Below are 15,011 nucleotides of genomic sequence, written 5' to 3' on the forward strand. Positions count from 1 at the left end.
ATTGGGTGGAAGGCAGGACACACCCTGGACAGGTTGCTAGTCCATCGCAGGGCAGACAGACAGACATACATACAGCTAGGGGCAATTTAGCATGCTGAATTGGTCTAACTGCATGTCTTTGGACTGTGGGAGGAAACCGGAGTACCCGGAGGAAACACACTCAGACATGGGAAGAACATGCAAACTCCACACAGAGAGGACCCTGGTCGCCCAGCCCTTCTTGCTGTGAGGCAACAGCGTTACCCACCGCGCCACTGTGCCGCCCTATCTATGGACAATTGCATTTAAAGATTTTATACATTTTCACAAGGTTATCCATTATTTTTTCATTTAAAAAAAGCAAAGAAATTGACAGGTTCAAGCCAAATTTATTTGGCTACATAAGTGAAAAAGACTGGTGAGTTTCAGCCCCAAACCCTCAATAAATTAGTAACTAAATAACTAAATAAATGAGTAACTAAATAATTAAATGTATAAATTAATTCTATAGCAGGATCACTCAGTAGGTGGACTTACAGGTGCTCTTCCTGAACACTGTGCTGCTCATAAATCTGAAGAATCTGTCTGCATAGAAAGAGGGTCGGTGAACAGACACAGTGTCCTGAATAAGAGAGAGAAAAAGAGTTAGAAGACTGAATTTTTCATATTTCAATCACATTATTTTATTTTATTTTTTTTCCAGAATGGCCAATTCCACCCACTACATAGGTCTTTACCCATCACATGAGATCTGCTCTTGGTAGAGAGTAAATTGGACCAGTTTCTCCAATTGTTACTACTGGATGTTAACAGTGTTGCATGCTGTCTGTGCAGAATATAGTTTTCATTACAATTATGAAGTAATATTTGAAGCCAGTTGTATGTTTTCTTGGTTTTTGAAGTGAAAAGAAGCAAACTTCCAAAACGCATATTTTTCCTGTAAATGTCAATGCACAGTCACCTCACTATATTTGACTAACTAAAAAAAATTAAGGTGAGTTTGGACAGCCTTCCTGAGAGCAAAGTCTTAGAATGAATTAACTTGTTAGACCTTAACTGACACATTAGGAGTGGTGAGGCAAGTAAAAAATTGCCATTAGGAATTGGAACTGATGACAGTTCCAGAGCTTGTTGAACCTTGTGTTAGAAGTCAACAACCATGGGCTCCTCTAAGCAGGTGGCTGGGGATCTGAAGATTATTTAATTGATCCTACAAAGCATGGACAACCTATAACAAGGCATCAATGTCTCAGACAGAACTGCTCATTTGCTGGCAAGAAAGGCAAAGCAAAACCCCCCTTTGACAGCAGAAGATCTGCAGTGAGGTTTAGCTGACAAAGGATTGATGGTGCACCATTATATTGTGCAGCGCTGCTTACACAAACATGTTATCAGAAGAAAAGTCAACATCTGAAGTATGCAGAACAACATCTACATAAGCCAGAGTCATTTTAGAAACAAGTGCTGTGGACAGATTAAGTAAAAATAGTATTCTTTGGCCACAATCACCAGAGAAAACAGCATTTGATGAAGAGAACACCTTGCCATCTATCAAGCTTGAGCGTGAAACTATTTTGCTTTGGGAAACATTGCATGGGTTCCACTGGATTGAATGGATTCCACTAAATATCAGCACATTCTGGATGCAAGTGTAACACAGTCAGTCAAGAAACTGAAGCTGAAAAATGCTGGCTTCTACAACAGGACAATGATCCAAAAACACACCTCAAAATCCCTCATGATCTACTTCAACAAATGAAAGCTCAAGCTTAGCGCAATAATCGTTTGTCTATATTTATATTATCATCCAAGCTTAGTGAACAGCAAAACACACTCACAGGAGAACAGTAAATGTCAATTCTGTTGTATCAGGTAACCGACACCTGTGCTGAGTAAGTGGTGTGGGAAAGCATGAGACATCCTAGCAAGGCCAATTTTGGTTTCTTGGACTTCTGTCGATGAATGGCCGCATCACCAGGGATCAAACTCATGCTTAGACAGCTGTGTCACTCGAAAGCCGCCCGACAACATTAATAATAGAAAAAGTCTTTCACAACCGGCGTTTAGACTGCAAAATGACATAATAACACAGCTGTTTGAGTCATGTTTGAAAAATGTAAAAGCTACGTTCTTCTGGTCCATGTGTCAATCTGGTTTCATAACAAAGAATACTTGGAAAGTGACTGAGGCCATATCATGATGCTGCTGCATTTCAGACCTATATAGTATGTGATTCAGCCTCATCACCCACTGTTCAATAAGACGTAAATGAAGTGGCAGCCATTCAGTTTCAGACGCAGGCAAATGCGTCAAAGCCTGAGTGTGGAGCCTCCGTCATTGAGGGAGACAGGCAGCCTCTGCCCTCACAGCTGAGCCAAGAGAGCTTTCAGCTCTAAATAAAGTACCGCTGAGAGGAGTGTGTGTGTGCGTGTGTGTGTGAGTGGGTGTCGGTGTGTATGTTGAGTGTGAGAGGCTATGACAGAAACAGAAAAGAAAGATAAAGTTTCTGTGCCTTGTCCACCTTCCTTGCAGATGCAGGAAATGTACCCAGATCCAGCTAAAGGACTATTATTCTACTGGCTGTTTCCCTGTCATCAGTCTAACTGTGATGCAAATAATGTAAACCTGGCTTCATAAATACATACATGAAGGAAGAGGGTGGCATTACGACCAAAGTCAAAGACCGCAGGGCCCAGACTGAGCACTACGCTAAATCATTTAAGCTAACTTAACCCTTAGAGGATATTACCAGCGATAACGGTGTGCTGTAATTTGATTTGACAGATCGCTCCCTCAGTCTATCAGGCACCCTCAGTCAGTCTCTTACTTTGTCAGTCAGTCAGTCAGTCAGTCAGTCAGTCTCATTTAGTCAGTCATAGTCACTCACTCACTCTCAGTCAGTCTCTCATTTTGTCAGTCATTTTCAGTCAGTCACTCACTCACTCAGTCACTCTCATTCAGTCAGTGATAATCAGTCACTCATTCACTCTCAATCAGGTTCTCATTCAGTCAGTCACTCACTAATACAGTAACTGTCAGTCATTCACTCAGTTATTCAGACAGTAACTTTCTCAGTCACTATCAGTCACTGCCAATCACTCACTCTCACAGTCACTCAGTTATTCAGACAGTAACGTTCTCAGTCACTGTCACTCACTCTCACAGTCAGCAGCTCAGTCTGTAACTCAGTCAGTAATTCTCTTTCACTATGTCACTCAGTTAGTCACTAAGTCAGTCAATCAGCAACTCTTTTACTCAGTCAATCACTCAGTCACTAACTCGGCCAGTCACTCTGTCAGTCACTCAGATAGTCAGTCACTCACTCAGATAGTCAGTCAGTCACTCACTCACTCACTCAGCTAGTCACTCACTCACTCACTCACTCAGATAGTCAGTCAGTCAGTCACTCACTCACTCAGCTAGTCACTCACTCACTCACTCTTATAGTCCGTCAGTCACTCAGGCATTCTCAGTAACTCTGTCACTCACTTAGTCAGCAGCTCAGTCTGTAATTCAGTCAGTAACTCTTTCACGCAATCAGTCAATCAGTCACTCAGTCAGTCAGTCATTCAGATAGTCAATCAGTCACTCCCTCGCTCAGATAGTCAGTCAGTCACTCACTTAGATAGTCACTCACTCACTCACTCACTCACTCACTCACTCACTCACTCACTCACTAATATAGTCAGTCAGTCACTCAGTCATTCTCTCAGTAACTGTCACTCACTTAGCAGCTCAGTCTGTAACTCAGTCAGTAACTCTTTCACACAGTCAGTCACTCAGTTATTCACTAAGTCAGTCAGTAACTCTGTTTTACTCAGTCACTCAGATAGTCAGTCAATCAGTCAGATAGTCAGTCAGTCACTCTGTCAGTCACTCAATCATTCAGATAGTCAATCAGTCATTCACTCACTCACTCACTCACTCACTCAGATAGTCAGTCAGTCAATCAGTCAGATTGTCAGTCAGTCAGTCAGTCACTCACTCACTAAGACAGTCAGTCAGTCAGTCAGTCAGTGATTCATCTGTCCACACAGAAACACTAAAAGCATTTTCGAAAATCTCCACTTGAGCATTTGCAGATACATCCGTTTTCAGTGAACCAAAATAGCATTTCATGTGAACAGGGGGACAAAAAATACTGTTTAAGTGTTTATATGGCCACAACAGAATTACTTTAGAGAAATATTGTGTAATTACACTTCAATACTATCACAAAAAGAGCAGACCCATCTTTACTTATTTCTAAGATCAGTCAAAAGGAAAGTAGACTTCAAATGAATACAAGAGTGGTCATAATAATGTGTTAACTTCTTAAAAAAAGCATTTAATTGGATACTGACCCCATCATGGACAAGAGCTTTCCATGTGTGTTCTAATTTCTTTATTAACCTGGGTGAAAACAAAAATCAAAGTCAACAATCCTAAGAGCCAACTGTAAAACTGCTATATTTTACTGGCAAGTGCTGAATGAAAGCTTTATTTATAATTCATGATGAAAACTGAAAGTGACAAAGTAAACAGAAAGTGATGACGGGTGTACCTGTAAGACTGCAGGATGTCAATGATTCCAATGTACATCAACAGACGCTCTCCTTTACTGTTCACTGCTGGAATGCCTCCCATTCTGAGGAAAAAAATAAAAAAGGAATTTAGAAGGACAGAAAATCCAGTTAAGGCCAGAAATGCAGTACACAGGCAAATGAAGCCAAGGTGAAAATATAAAAAAAATCATTTCATGTGAGGATTTAAATTATTGGTACAACACATGGATCTATCTGTGGACATGCTATGTATCAAACGTTCTAAGGCCATTGGTGAAAAGCCAAGTTTTATAAGCATGCATCTCCCTTTTACACACACATTTAATGAATAACTGTCGGTGTCAATAGATAGCAGCCAGTAAAATTTCAGTAAATACTCTTTAAAGGCTAATTACATCAACTTTTACATCAACATTTCAGCAAAAATAATTAAATTATTAAGATGTAAACAAAGACAATCAGAGTGGTTGATGACTGATGCCTGAGACACTGTTTTATGATAGTTTTGAGACAATATTTGGACCAAAAACATTTGTAAAAGCCATGGTGGAGAGGTACATCAGGCTGATCAGGCATAACATTATGACCACCTCCTTGTTTCTGTGCTCACTGTCCATTTTATCAGCTCCACTTACTGTATAGGTGCACTTTCTAGTTCTACAATTACAGACTGTAGTCCATCTGTTTCTCTGAATACTTTGGTAGCCCCCTTTTACCCTGTTCTTCAGTGACCCTCACAGTGCAGGTACTATTTGGGTGGAGGATCATTCTCAGCACTACAGTGACACTGACGTGGTGGTGGTGCGTAAGTGTGGGTTGCACTGGTCTGAGTGGATCAGACACAGCAGTGCTGCTGGAGTTTTTAAACACCTCAGTGTCACTGCTGGACTGAGAATAGTCCACCAACCAAAAATATCCAGCTAACAGCAACCTGTGACCACTGATGAAGGACTAGAGGATGACCAACACAAACTGTGCAGCAGCAGATGAGCTATCGTCTCTGACTTTGCATCTACTAGTTGGACCAACAAGGCAGGAGTGTCTAATAGACTGGGCAGTGAGTGGACACAGTGTTTACTGAACCATTTCACATCAGACCACTCTGCATGACTTAGTTTATCTCTCTCTATCTGTATTCCCCTTCAACCCACCACTTCAACAGTCCATATAGTAATATCTATCTATGTGAATGAATTTATGTTTGTGCTCATGCACGCATGTATGCTAGTGGTGAATCCTCACGTGTCCTCCGTGTCGATGTCCTCTCCACAGGCCGAGGCTCCCTGGATGGACTCCAGTGCAGTGGAGTAAAGGGCCTTTTGGGCCAGTGGCCTCTTTTCATCGCTGCGGCCTTGGGAGCCGTCCGTCTGCTGCTCACGCTCTGCTTGGTCCAGGTTGTGCACCCCCAGCAGCAAGCTGTAGTCCATGATCTTAAAGCTTTCCAGCACCTGCAAGCCATGGGCACACAGAGGAACACTCTGAGAGTCTGCTGAGGCTAAACTTGAGCTAAGAAATAAGCTCAGTTTAAAGGAAAATCTTAGTGAAGCAAATGAGGCTCAATTCCGTCTTCTGTAATGCACAGTTGTGGTATTTTGACCACTGTGTGAATTAGTATGCAGTAGTTGAACCAGCAGACATCACCCTTCTATGCAATGGATTTTCATTGTTAAGTGTTTTCCAAACTAATAAATCTCAAGGCTAATGTACAATTTCTACATTCACATTGCTGGTGTCTGCAGCTGCTTAGCCTGACACTATTATGTCCAAGACAGTTTCACCTGGAGTCAAACTGTACAAGAGCAGTGCTGTTTCAGTGTCAGGTTTTCTGAAACCTGACACTGTGGTCCAAAAACACACACTGTTAAAGCCTGTTTTGGTACAAGCATCATACAGGCGGCCCCCAGCCTCCTCTCAATCCTGTTCAACCAGCACAGCCGGGTTTAAGAACATATTAGGTGCAACAAATGTAGTTTTAATGTAAGATATCACATCACGTAACATTTAAATTCGAGTTATGTTCCTGTGTGGGAATTCTAGTGCCATGCTATTGCTTGCATGAAATACATTAATAACTGAACAAGGTTTTTTTTTAATCTGTGGTAAATTATTTTGTTACCATCACAGGGTCAATGCCAGAAGGATATTTTCAGTTGGTGGACTGCTCTTCAGCCTCATGTGTGCCCAATAAGATCATTCTGATTCTGATACATGAGCTAAGCAAAGAAACTGTCCAGTGCACAGCTGGTCTAAGGCTGACCAAGGATGCTGTATCAAAGTGTCCACAGATTCTGCATATACTGCCAGTTACAAAAAATGACACCAAATGAAGCCCAAAAGCCATTACTTACCAGACAATCTCTTTGAAGAGTCTTGACCAGGGCATTGTAAGTGTCTGCATCCAGCATCAGGCCTTCCGGAATGTCCTGCATGAAGTCGAGGTCTTTAAAAGTAGGCTTGGCTTTTTCACGCTCCTTCTTAGATGCTCGTCGCTTGTATGTGGAGCCCTTCAGGTCATATTTGAGGTGCATGCGGACCACCCTGGGCAAGATGTTGTTCATCACCACCACTCGGATGTTCTTTCCTCCAGACTGCACGCAGTAAAGGCCGAAGAACTTGGGCAGCAAGGTGCGAGGGTTCTGGTTAAGATTCTAGAGGAGGGATAAGCACAAGCAAGAAATGATAAATTATGAGAAACACTCTGACTTAGGACAGGACCGTATGGCAATATGTTATTATCAAGAGAATTTACTTTAGAATACCATTGTTGTCAGTAGAAAATCTCGTATCTCCAAAATGGTAACTGTACAGGAGAAGGAAAAAACCTACTGTAGTTTTGATGTAAGTCAATGGAACCAGAATTTTTTTCAAGTCATTTTGGGTTGTTTCTTTTGGTCCATTCATCATGAAATTTACACACAATATTAAGGGCAACAGGCATTTTCAAATTGTGTCAAAAACTGAAAAACATCAAAAATACGAGGTTTTCTTCCGACAATAGCGATATGCTTTCCTGAGCATACTGACGATACTGTTACATTTTCAAAAAGAAATGTTTTGTATGTATATATATATATATACAATTTTAACATTAATTTAGTTACTGAGGCTTCTGTGCAATGTTTTGTTAAATAGTTTTCTGTTTTTTCCTGAAGGTGAAAAACAAATGGCTGGTACTTTATGGCTGTTTTTTACTGAAAACCGAATAAATAAAGCCTGTGCTAACACAGCGCAGCTCTGTATGTTCTGCACTACAATGGGGGTGGTGCAGTGGATTCTGTAGTGCATTAGAAATCAATAAAAAGAGCCCATTTCTCAATCCTCCTCCATATACAACTATATTTACATGTAAGCAGTGAGGAGAAAAGTGAATCAACAAATGAATCACAGGCAAAAAAGACGGACAACACTTGTAGTCTTTATCACAAACCACACCAACTCTTACTAAAAATACACACTTCATGTTAATGCGACCAAACACATCCAGTTAGCCCACCATCTGACTTTCCAGAGGGAACAGCCTTTGCAGGCTGACTCTAATTAGTGTCAAAGTCTTTATCCACTTAAAAGGAAGAACTGCACACGGGGCCAAGCAGTGATACGATCTCCAGCTCAGTGGAGCGGTCCCCTTGAGCTTCTCGAGCAGCAGCCAGTCACCTTTGCAGCAACATTCAGAAAGGGCAAACATCAAGAGAGGCCCTCAGGCCCCCATGCAAAGCTTTCTTGAGAGCACACTGGATAGCAGGTGACCAAAGGCAAGGCAGAAAAGGGAATGTCAGGGAGAGGCTAGTACTTTTAGACCAGTGGTTTTCAATCAATGTCTATTCAATTCAGTATAATTCCTACATACAGTACCCTGCAAAAGTCAGAGACCACCCTTCCCTTTATTTCATTTCCAGTCAAAACAATCATTAAGTACAACATGTTTAATGTAAAAGGAGATTTTTCTGAGGAGATTTGATATGAGATAATCCACTTACATAAAGAAAGGTAATATAAGTGACAAAATAGTTACCAAAACTGTCATTTAAAATACATTAAAATATATGGGAAATGTGACTCCCACCAACCATGCAAGACCTGGGTGACAAGCAAAAAATACAACCACCTTCTAAGACTGAACTTTATAGATGTGGAAAATATTCCTCTAGATTTCTTTGAAGTCTCCCCAAATAATAAAAATAGTCATATTAATAATAAGCATAATAAACTTAATTTATATATCACTTTTCATACATTTGAAATGCAGCTCAAAGTACTGTAAACTAAACACAACAGAACACAAAAAGAAAGAAGAGGTAGTCAAACAAGACTGACAAACAACAAGACAAACGTAATTAAAATATAAGAATCATTAAAAATAATATTCCAGTAAAAGTAAGTAAAATAACAGTTTTAATCTGTTAAATCAGTGATCACAGGACCTCAATGAACATTTATTTTTTATATGTTCCATATTTTTGGTGCATAAAAACAAAATCTGCTTGACAAGATTTTTTAGGTTTTATGTGGAATAGAAAGCCAGCGCTGGATGATCTTAAGGGCCAATTTGGAACATAGTTCCATATCAGCTTTTCAGAGATGTGTTACGTGGAAACAGAATTCAGAGGAATGCAGATCTGGAAAGAGGTCGGGTTTAATCTTTGCCAGTGGGCAAAACAGAATCGTAGTCAATACACAGTCCAGGGAGTCAAAACACTGATCCAATAAGAGAGGCGACAGTACAAAAAGGACAAGGCAAAAACTCGAGTAACGTGAAGACAAAGCAAAGGTCTAAAAACACAAGGAGGCAAACATCAACAAACCACTCAGGAGATCACAGTGATACAATACTTTGCAACGTTCCTATTCTAAACCCTGGCTTAAATACTAACTAGTCAGGTCATATGACCTAGTCCACAGGTGATCCGCGTTAGTTGTCTGGGGATTGCGAACGCTGATAGGAGCACGGTGCTTGGCTGTCAGTCATGTGAGTCCCCTGTGACTCCTGGGAAATGGTGAATGCGTGACAAGATGTATGAAGGTGCTGCACCATTAAAAACTATTAATAATACTTTATAATCAATTCTAAAGAAACAGACAGCTGGTGAAGTGAGGCTAAAACTGATCTAATGTGATTGTGTTTTCTTGTATGCAGTAATATTCTCGCTGCTGCATTTTGTTGTAGTTTGTGTGTTGTGCTTGTAGGAAACCCTGTTAGCAATGCATTACGACAATCAGGGCAAGAAAACACAAAAGCATGGATCAGTTTTCTATCGTCTTGTAACGGGAGGAAGGGTCTCACCCTCGCTATAGTTCTTAAATGACAGAATGCAGTTTTAGTAATATTATTAATGTGTGGTTAAAAGTTAAATCATAATAATTACGCCAGCTGTGAAAAAAGGCATGAGAACACTGAAATATTATATTTAGTTGCTGGGGATTCTATGTAATGTTCTTTTAAAAGTTCTATTTAATCACTGTCCAAAGAAAACCATGTGTCTCCATTTTTGCTGATTTTTATTTTTCTACATGTCATCACACTAACTGTCTTTTACAATGTGTGAAAATTTCACACACAGAAATGCATTAAAATCACTTGGAATAAAATCTTGTTACCTTAACTTGCATTGAAAGGTAAGAGTGTTTTTGCCCATTCCTGTAAACTTGCTATTTTGGAGATAACTTGTTTTTCTTTGGACAGCGACAATATTTTATTGCTTTTTTCCGGACACTACAAAAATGAATACATTTTGTTCAATAGTGGTCGTGACAGGAAATTAAATAAATGAAGTGTGGTTTCTGATTTTTGCCCAGTCAACTGCAAAAAGACAGAAGTAGTAGAGTTGTGGCTCACAGCGAAACTGGTAAAAGTGTATGTGTTACAGCTGATGTAAAGCATGGTTATTGCACACTGCAGAACTTGGACATTCTCTGCATTTACCCTTGAAAGTGAAGAATTATTGTTTTCATTTTTCTACACCATTCAAATGCAATTATATAACTACATATTTAATTACATTGTGAGTTACACCATGAATTACACTTACATTCAACTTATTTTCTGTATCAACAGCTTCAAGTCTGTGACCTTTTTCCATTTGTTTAGATGTCAAGCAATAAAAAAACCTTTCTACAAAACAAAACTGCATGACATAACTAATACTAACTTCTTATCAAATTCAGACCATAATCAAGTTTCTCCTCCTCAACTTCCATAATCTTTTGTGGTATAGAGGCCTTACAATCCACACTTTTCACTCCACTGTATTGTTTCAATGAGCTATGACAGACAAATAGCATTACTACCACTGAATTACAGCGTGCTTTTGTTATTGCTGGTGATGCTACATTGACTTCTAAGGGTTAATGAGGTGTGTTGGAGCTCTGTGCACAGGTGCCGTCAACCAGCACTGGTTCTTTTTATCGTCAGCAAGCAGCTCGTGTCCTCCATGGGGGCACTCGGCCCCTGCTGAACCGACAGTGCGAGCTGAGCCGAGCCACAGCCGTCACTCACAGGCTCTGTTCTAAATTCACTCCGTCTCCATCTGCCCTCATGAGGAGTCCTCTTGGCATATTAACACCTGCTTTCCACTTAAGTGCAGAAGCACGGGGCACGGGGCAGATAAAAATGCAATTTACATGCTAATGGTCAACGCTAATTTAATTACTCGGCTAACAGGTACACATAGCGCCCTAAGCGAAGGAGCTAAAAGTACAAAAATAGCAACTGAACATTCTGTTGTTGTGGATTGAGAATTGGGAAATGTGGAAGTCAGCAAATGCAGCACGGATACAAAACAGCTTCTCTATGCAACCCTCCCCAGCATCAGCAAACATTAGACTGCAATGAATTAACAATTTAAAACGCTGCTATGCCATCAGAAACAATAAGGATGTCTTTCTTTTTGGTTAATCCCTTAAACCCTAAGAGTCTGTATGTGTAAATATGTTCATTTGCATTTACTCTAAAGATGTACGGTGGCCATACAAGCAAAAACACACCTATTGCCAAGATAAATGGATTTAAATAATGTGCTTGGGTGCCTAAGGTGCCCTGTACATAAGTACTATAGAGCTGTATGTAAGTACACAAACATAACTATGAAACCATCACGTGGCAGCAGATGCTCAGAAATCGATGTGTCAATCAGGGTCTTCCTACTCTTAGAGAGACCAGTGACCCATCGCCAAGTAATCAATATCAATTTATAACGCAAGGGTACGTTTTATCCCATGATTTTTAAGTGCTTTTATTCGAGTCACTGTGAAAGCCTTACTGAAGCAGCGATGACATTCTTTTGCATAAGAGTTACGATGCAAGGACATCGACCTCCAGGGAAGCAGCAAAATCAAACAGTACAGTGCCTTAAGAATGAAATGCTGGATGAAAAGCTCACCATGTAATATCCAGGAAGAAGCTTCTGCAGAAACTCAGCCTCCTTGTGCATGACAGTCTTGATGATGAACTCGTCGTCCTTGGTAACGTAGAAGACAGAGCCACTGGCCCCAGGATTGGAGAGCTCGATGAGAGGCTCGTTACACAGCGAGTACTGCAATCACAAAAGAACGAAAAGACATTAACAAGAAGTTTGATTGAAGAATGGAAATTTAGGCAGTATGGCAATCACAACTTAAAGGCACCATTCCATTAAAAATAGCATGTACACAACTGATCCTTCACCTGTAGTTGATCAGGCAACACATGGATGAATAGATAAAGGAACCTTACATCTAACCAGCTAGCATCATGGTAACTGCATACCTAAATCACTACAAACCTTTCAAACCACGCACTGCTGTGATTTACACAGGCAGTTCGCCTGATGCTAGTAGCTTATTCACTTCCATTACTTGTCAGCTACATTAAACTTGTAGCTCAAGTGCAGAACTAAAAATGCACATTTTAGGCACCAAACACGTCGTAGCTGATTGACCACATTCGGGGGAAATTTTATTTCTGGAGAATTGCTTTCATTTTGCCACACGCAATCAAGTGCAATTACATTCAACTTTTATCCAGTTTCAATTCTGCATCGTTTTTCCATTTAAGACATCAAGCAGTGACAAAGCATGGATGATTTTTCACAAAACAAAGACTACATGTGTGATATTCTCATCAAATTCAAACCATAAGTATCTCCCATTTACAAACTTAGATTGAAAGCTTAGAATCTGCACTTCTCCACTCGTTTCAACGAGCTACGACAGGCAATTACTACTGAATTACATCATGCTTTTCTTATTGCTGGTGATACTACTGTGACTTCTCAGGGTTAAATTTTAAGCAGGGTAAGTGAAGGGAGTGGCCAGGTTTTGGGTCTTGGTGTAAGACACAATAAATGTATTTAGTCCTCTTTCTCACTGGTTTTCATTTCTGCACTTGGGTCCGCCTCCCCGCCATCCCATTACACTTGGTCATTTAAAAGGTTAAAATATGTGGCACACACACACAGTTTCTAAGCCGCTTCTCCCTCAGGGTCGCAGGTTTTAATATACATAATACACAAGTTTTTTTTTTATCATGTTTTAGTACTGTGCAACAGCCAGAGACCCTTTCTTTATTTAATCTCCTCTCAAAAATCCTTTTTCAGCATCAACACAAAAAAGCAGAAAACATACACTTAACAAACGCTTAGACAGAGGCTGCAACAACTAAATATACTATCATATTTTCTGTATTTTGTTTGTCCACCCTCTGCCTTTATGACAGTTTCCATTGTATTAAAGAGGCTTACTTTTATTTTTTCAAAGAAATCTGCAGGGATATTTTTCCACACCTCCAATATTCAGTCTTAGAAGTTGGTTACATCTTCTGCTTCTCACAATCCAAGTAATCTTAAACACATTCACTTGATGCTGAGGTCTGGACTTTGAGGTGGTCATTTTGTATGATTTGCAAATGTTCCTTTTTTATCTGTCTCCTTTTCTCAGCGTGGCTTCTTGACACATTCTTCCAGACCCATAGTCCTGAGTTGTCTTCTCACAGTGGAAGGATGGACAGAAACACCTGTGGATGTTTTCAGATCTGAAGCAGCTTCATTTTCTCCTCTCTCTCAAAGATGAAAGTTTTAAGTTTTGTTTATCTGATGGGGACAGTTTTGGTGTCTACCAGGTCTGGCGCAGTTGGACTCCCAATTTCTATGTGGCATTTAATACATTTTTACACTTCAGTTTTGGAAGCTTCTGTTTTTTCACTTATTTTCTATTTCTTTTATTTCTTTTATCTTGTATCTAACATCTAGCATCACATTATGGCCGTCTGGACGGGAGATGACATAACTGAAGGGCAGTTTTTGACTTCACAGTAGGGGCTGATTATTGTTTGGCTGAATACAGATACCCAACACCAGTGGTGATCTAATGAATTAAAAGGGAGGTGAAAATAGAATAACAGACGTTCTCTGCTGAGACCCAGTGAGTAAATTCAGCATGAACCTGCACTCGCAGATAAAAGGTGAGCAAGAACAAAGAAAGACAGAAAACTAATCAGAGGCACCAAGTGTGAAGTCTGGCCCAAGGCTGTGTAATGAATCACTGTGTGGGAGAAGAAAGTCACCTACAGCAAGCCGTCTAAACTAACCAACCCCCAGCCCCCCACCACACACATACACAAATACAGACAATTACACACACACACAGAGTTGCTCATACACACCCACACAGGCGACTGTGGTAAACACAGAATCAAGAGGCAAGGGCAAATGAATACTAGACTGTTTTTGACACACAGCACACATGCAGCAATAGAAAATGATTTCCAGCACTGAGGGACTGTGGGCAAAACTTTCCACTGTCTGTGGGTTTCAGTCGTCATAATACCCGGATTCTGTGGCAACAGATAAAACACGATAAACACCCAGCGTTAACTGAACTGATCATAGCGAAGTATTTAAATTGATGCAGCTTAACAAAAAACAGAATTCATCATTAAAGTAGTATTAAAGACTACTGATAGAGCCCAAATCTTACGTTCTATTGTAATTTATTTCTTTCACTGACATTTCTGTGAGTTTATTAACCAAGACCATGCTTTATTTTTAACAACCATTTTCCAGCCTCTCTTTATCCCTTAGAATTAATCAGGCTACTTTTGCAACTGTCTTGAAGATATATGTAAATGATCTATGTTCTGATTGGCTGCCCATTATCGTACCTATTTCAAAGCAGGCTGAAACACTCGTACACATGTATAACAGCATGAATGCTAAACTGCTGTATGTTGTACAGGCCTTTGTATGTGAATATGCTGGTTTTTGTGACATCACAGAAACAAAACAATGAATTCATGGGATTGTTTTCGGAACCTTCCTTTCCAAACGTGGACTGTGTGAACCGGAAAAGGGATGGTAGGTTGCAAATTTTCTATTTACTTGCTTACTTCTGTTTCTTTTTTTTCTTTTTTTTAACATTTCTTTATTAAGGTTTTCTTCTTTATACAAACACACTACAACCCCATACCCAAGGCACAAGCTGAAATAATATAAAAGGAAAATACATACCTACACAGAT

General features: G+C 40.0%; 1 protein-coding gene across 3 annotated transcripts in view; it reads right to left on the reverse strand.

Moving 5' to 3' along the window:
• pip5k1ca (phosphatidylinositol-4-phosphate 5-kinase, type I, gamma a) overlaps positions 1-15,011 on the reverse strand; it is a 63,037-nt gene that overhangs the window by 22,686 nt on the left and 25,340 nt on the right. For all 3 annotated transcript variants that reach the window (XM_017701345.2, XM_017701346.2, XM_017701344.2), the window contains exons 6-11: positions 11,900-12,052; positions 6,872-7,171; positions 5,766-5,971; positions 4,523-4,606; positions 4,323-4,371; positions 517-601 (exon numbers count right to left, since the gene is read on the reverse strand). In XM_017701345.2, coding sequence (XP_017556834.2) covers positions 517-601; positions 4,323-4,371; positions 4,523-4,606; positions 5,766-5,971; positions 6,872-7,171; positions 11,900-12,052 — 877 coding nt within the window. The remainder of the gene's footprint in view (positions 1-516; positions 602-4,322; positions 4,372-4,522; positions 4,607-5,765; positions 5,972-6,871; positions 7,172-11,899; positions 12,053-15,011) is intronic.

Source organism: Pygocentrus nattereri, chromosome 15 (assembly GCF_015220715.1).
Source record: "Pygocentrus nattereri isolate fPygNat1 chromosome 15, fPygNat1.pri, whole genome shotgun sequence".
NCBI lineage: Eukaryota > Metazoa > Chordata > Actinopteri > Characiformes > Serrasalmidae > Pygocentrus > Pygocentrus nattereri.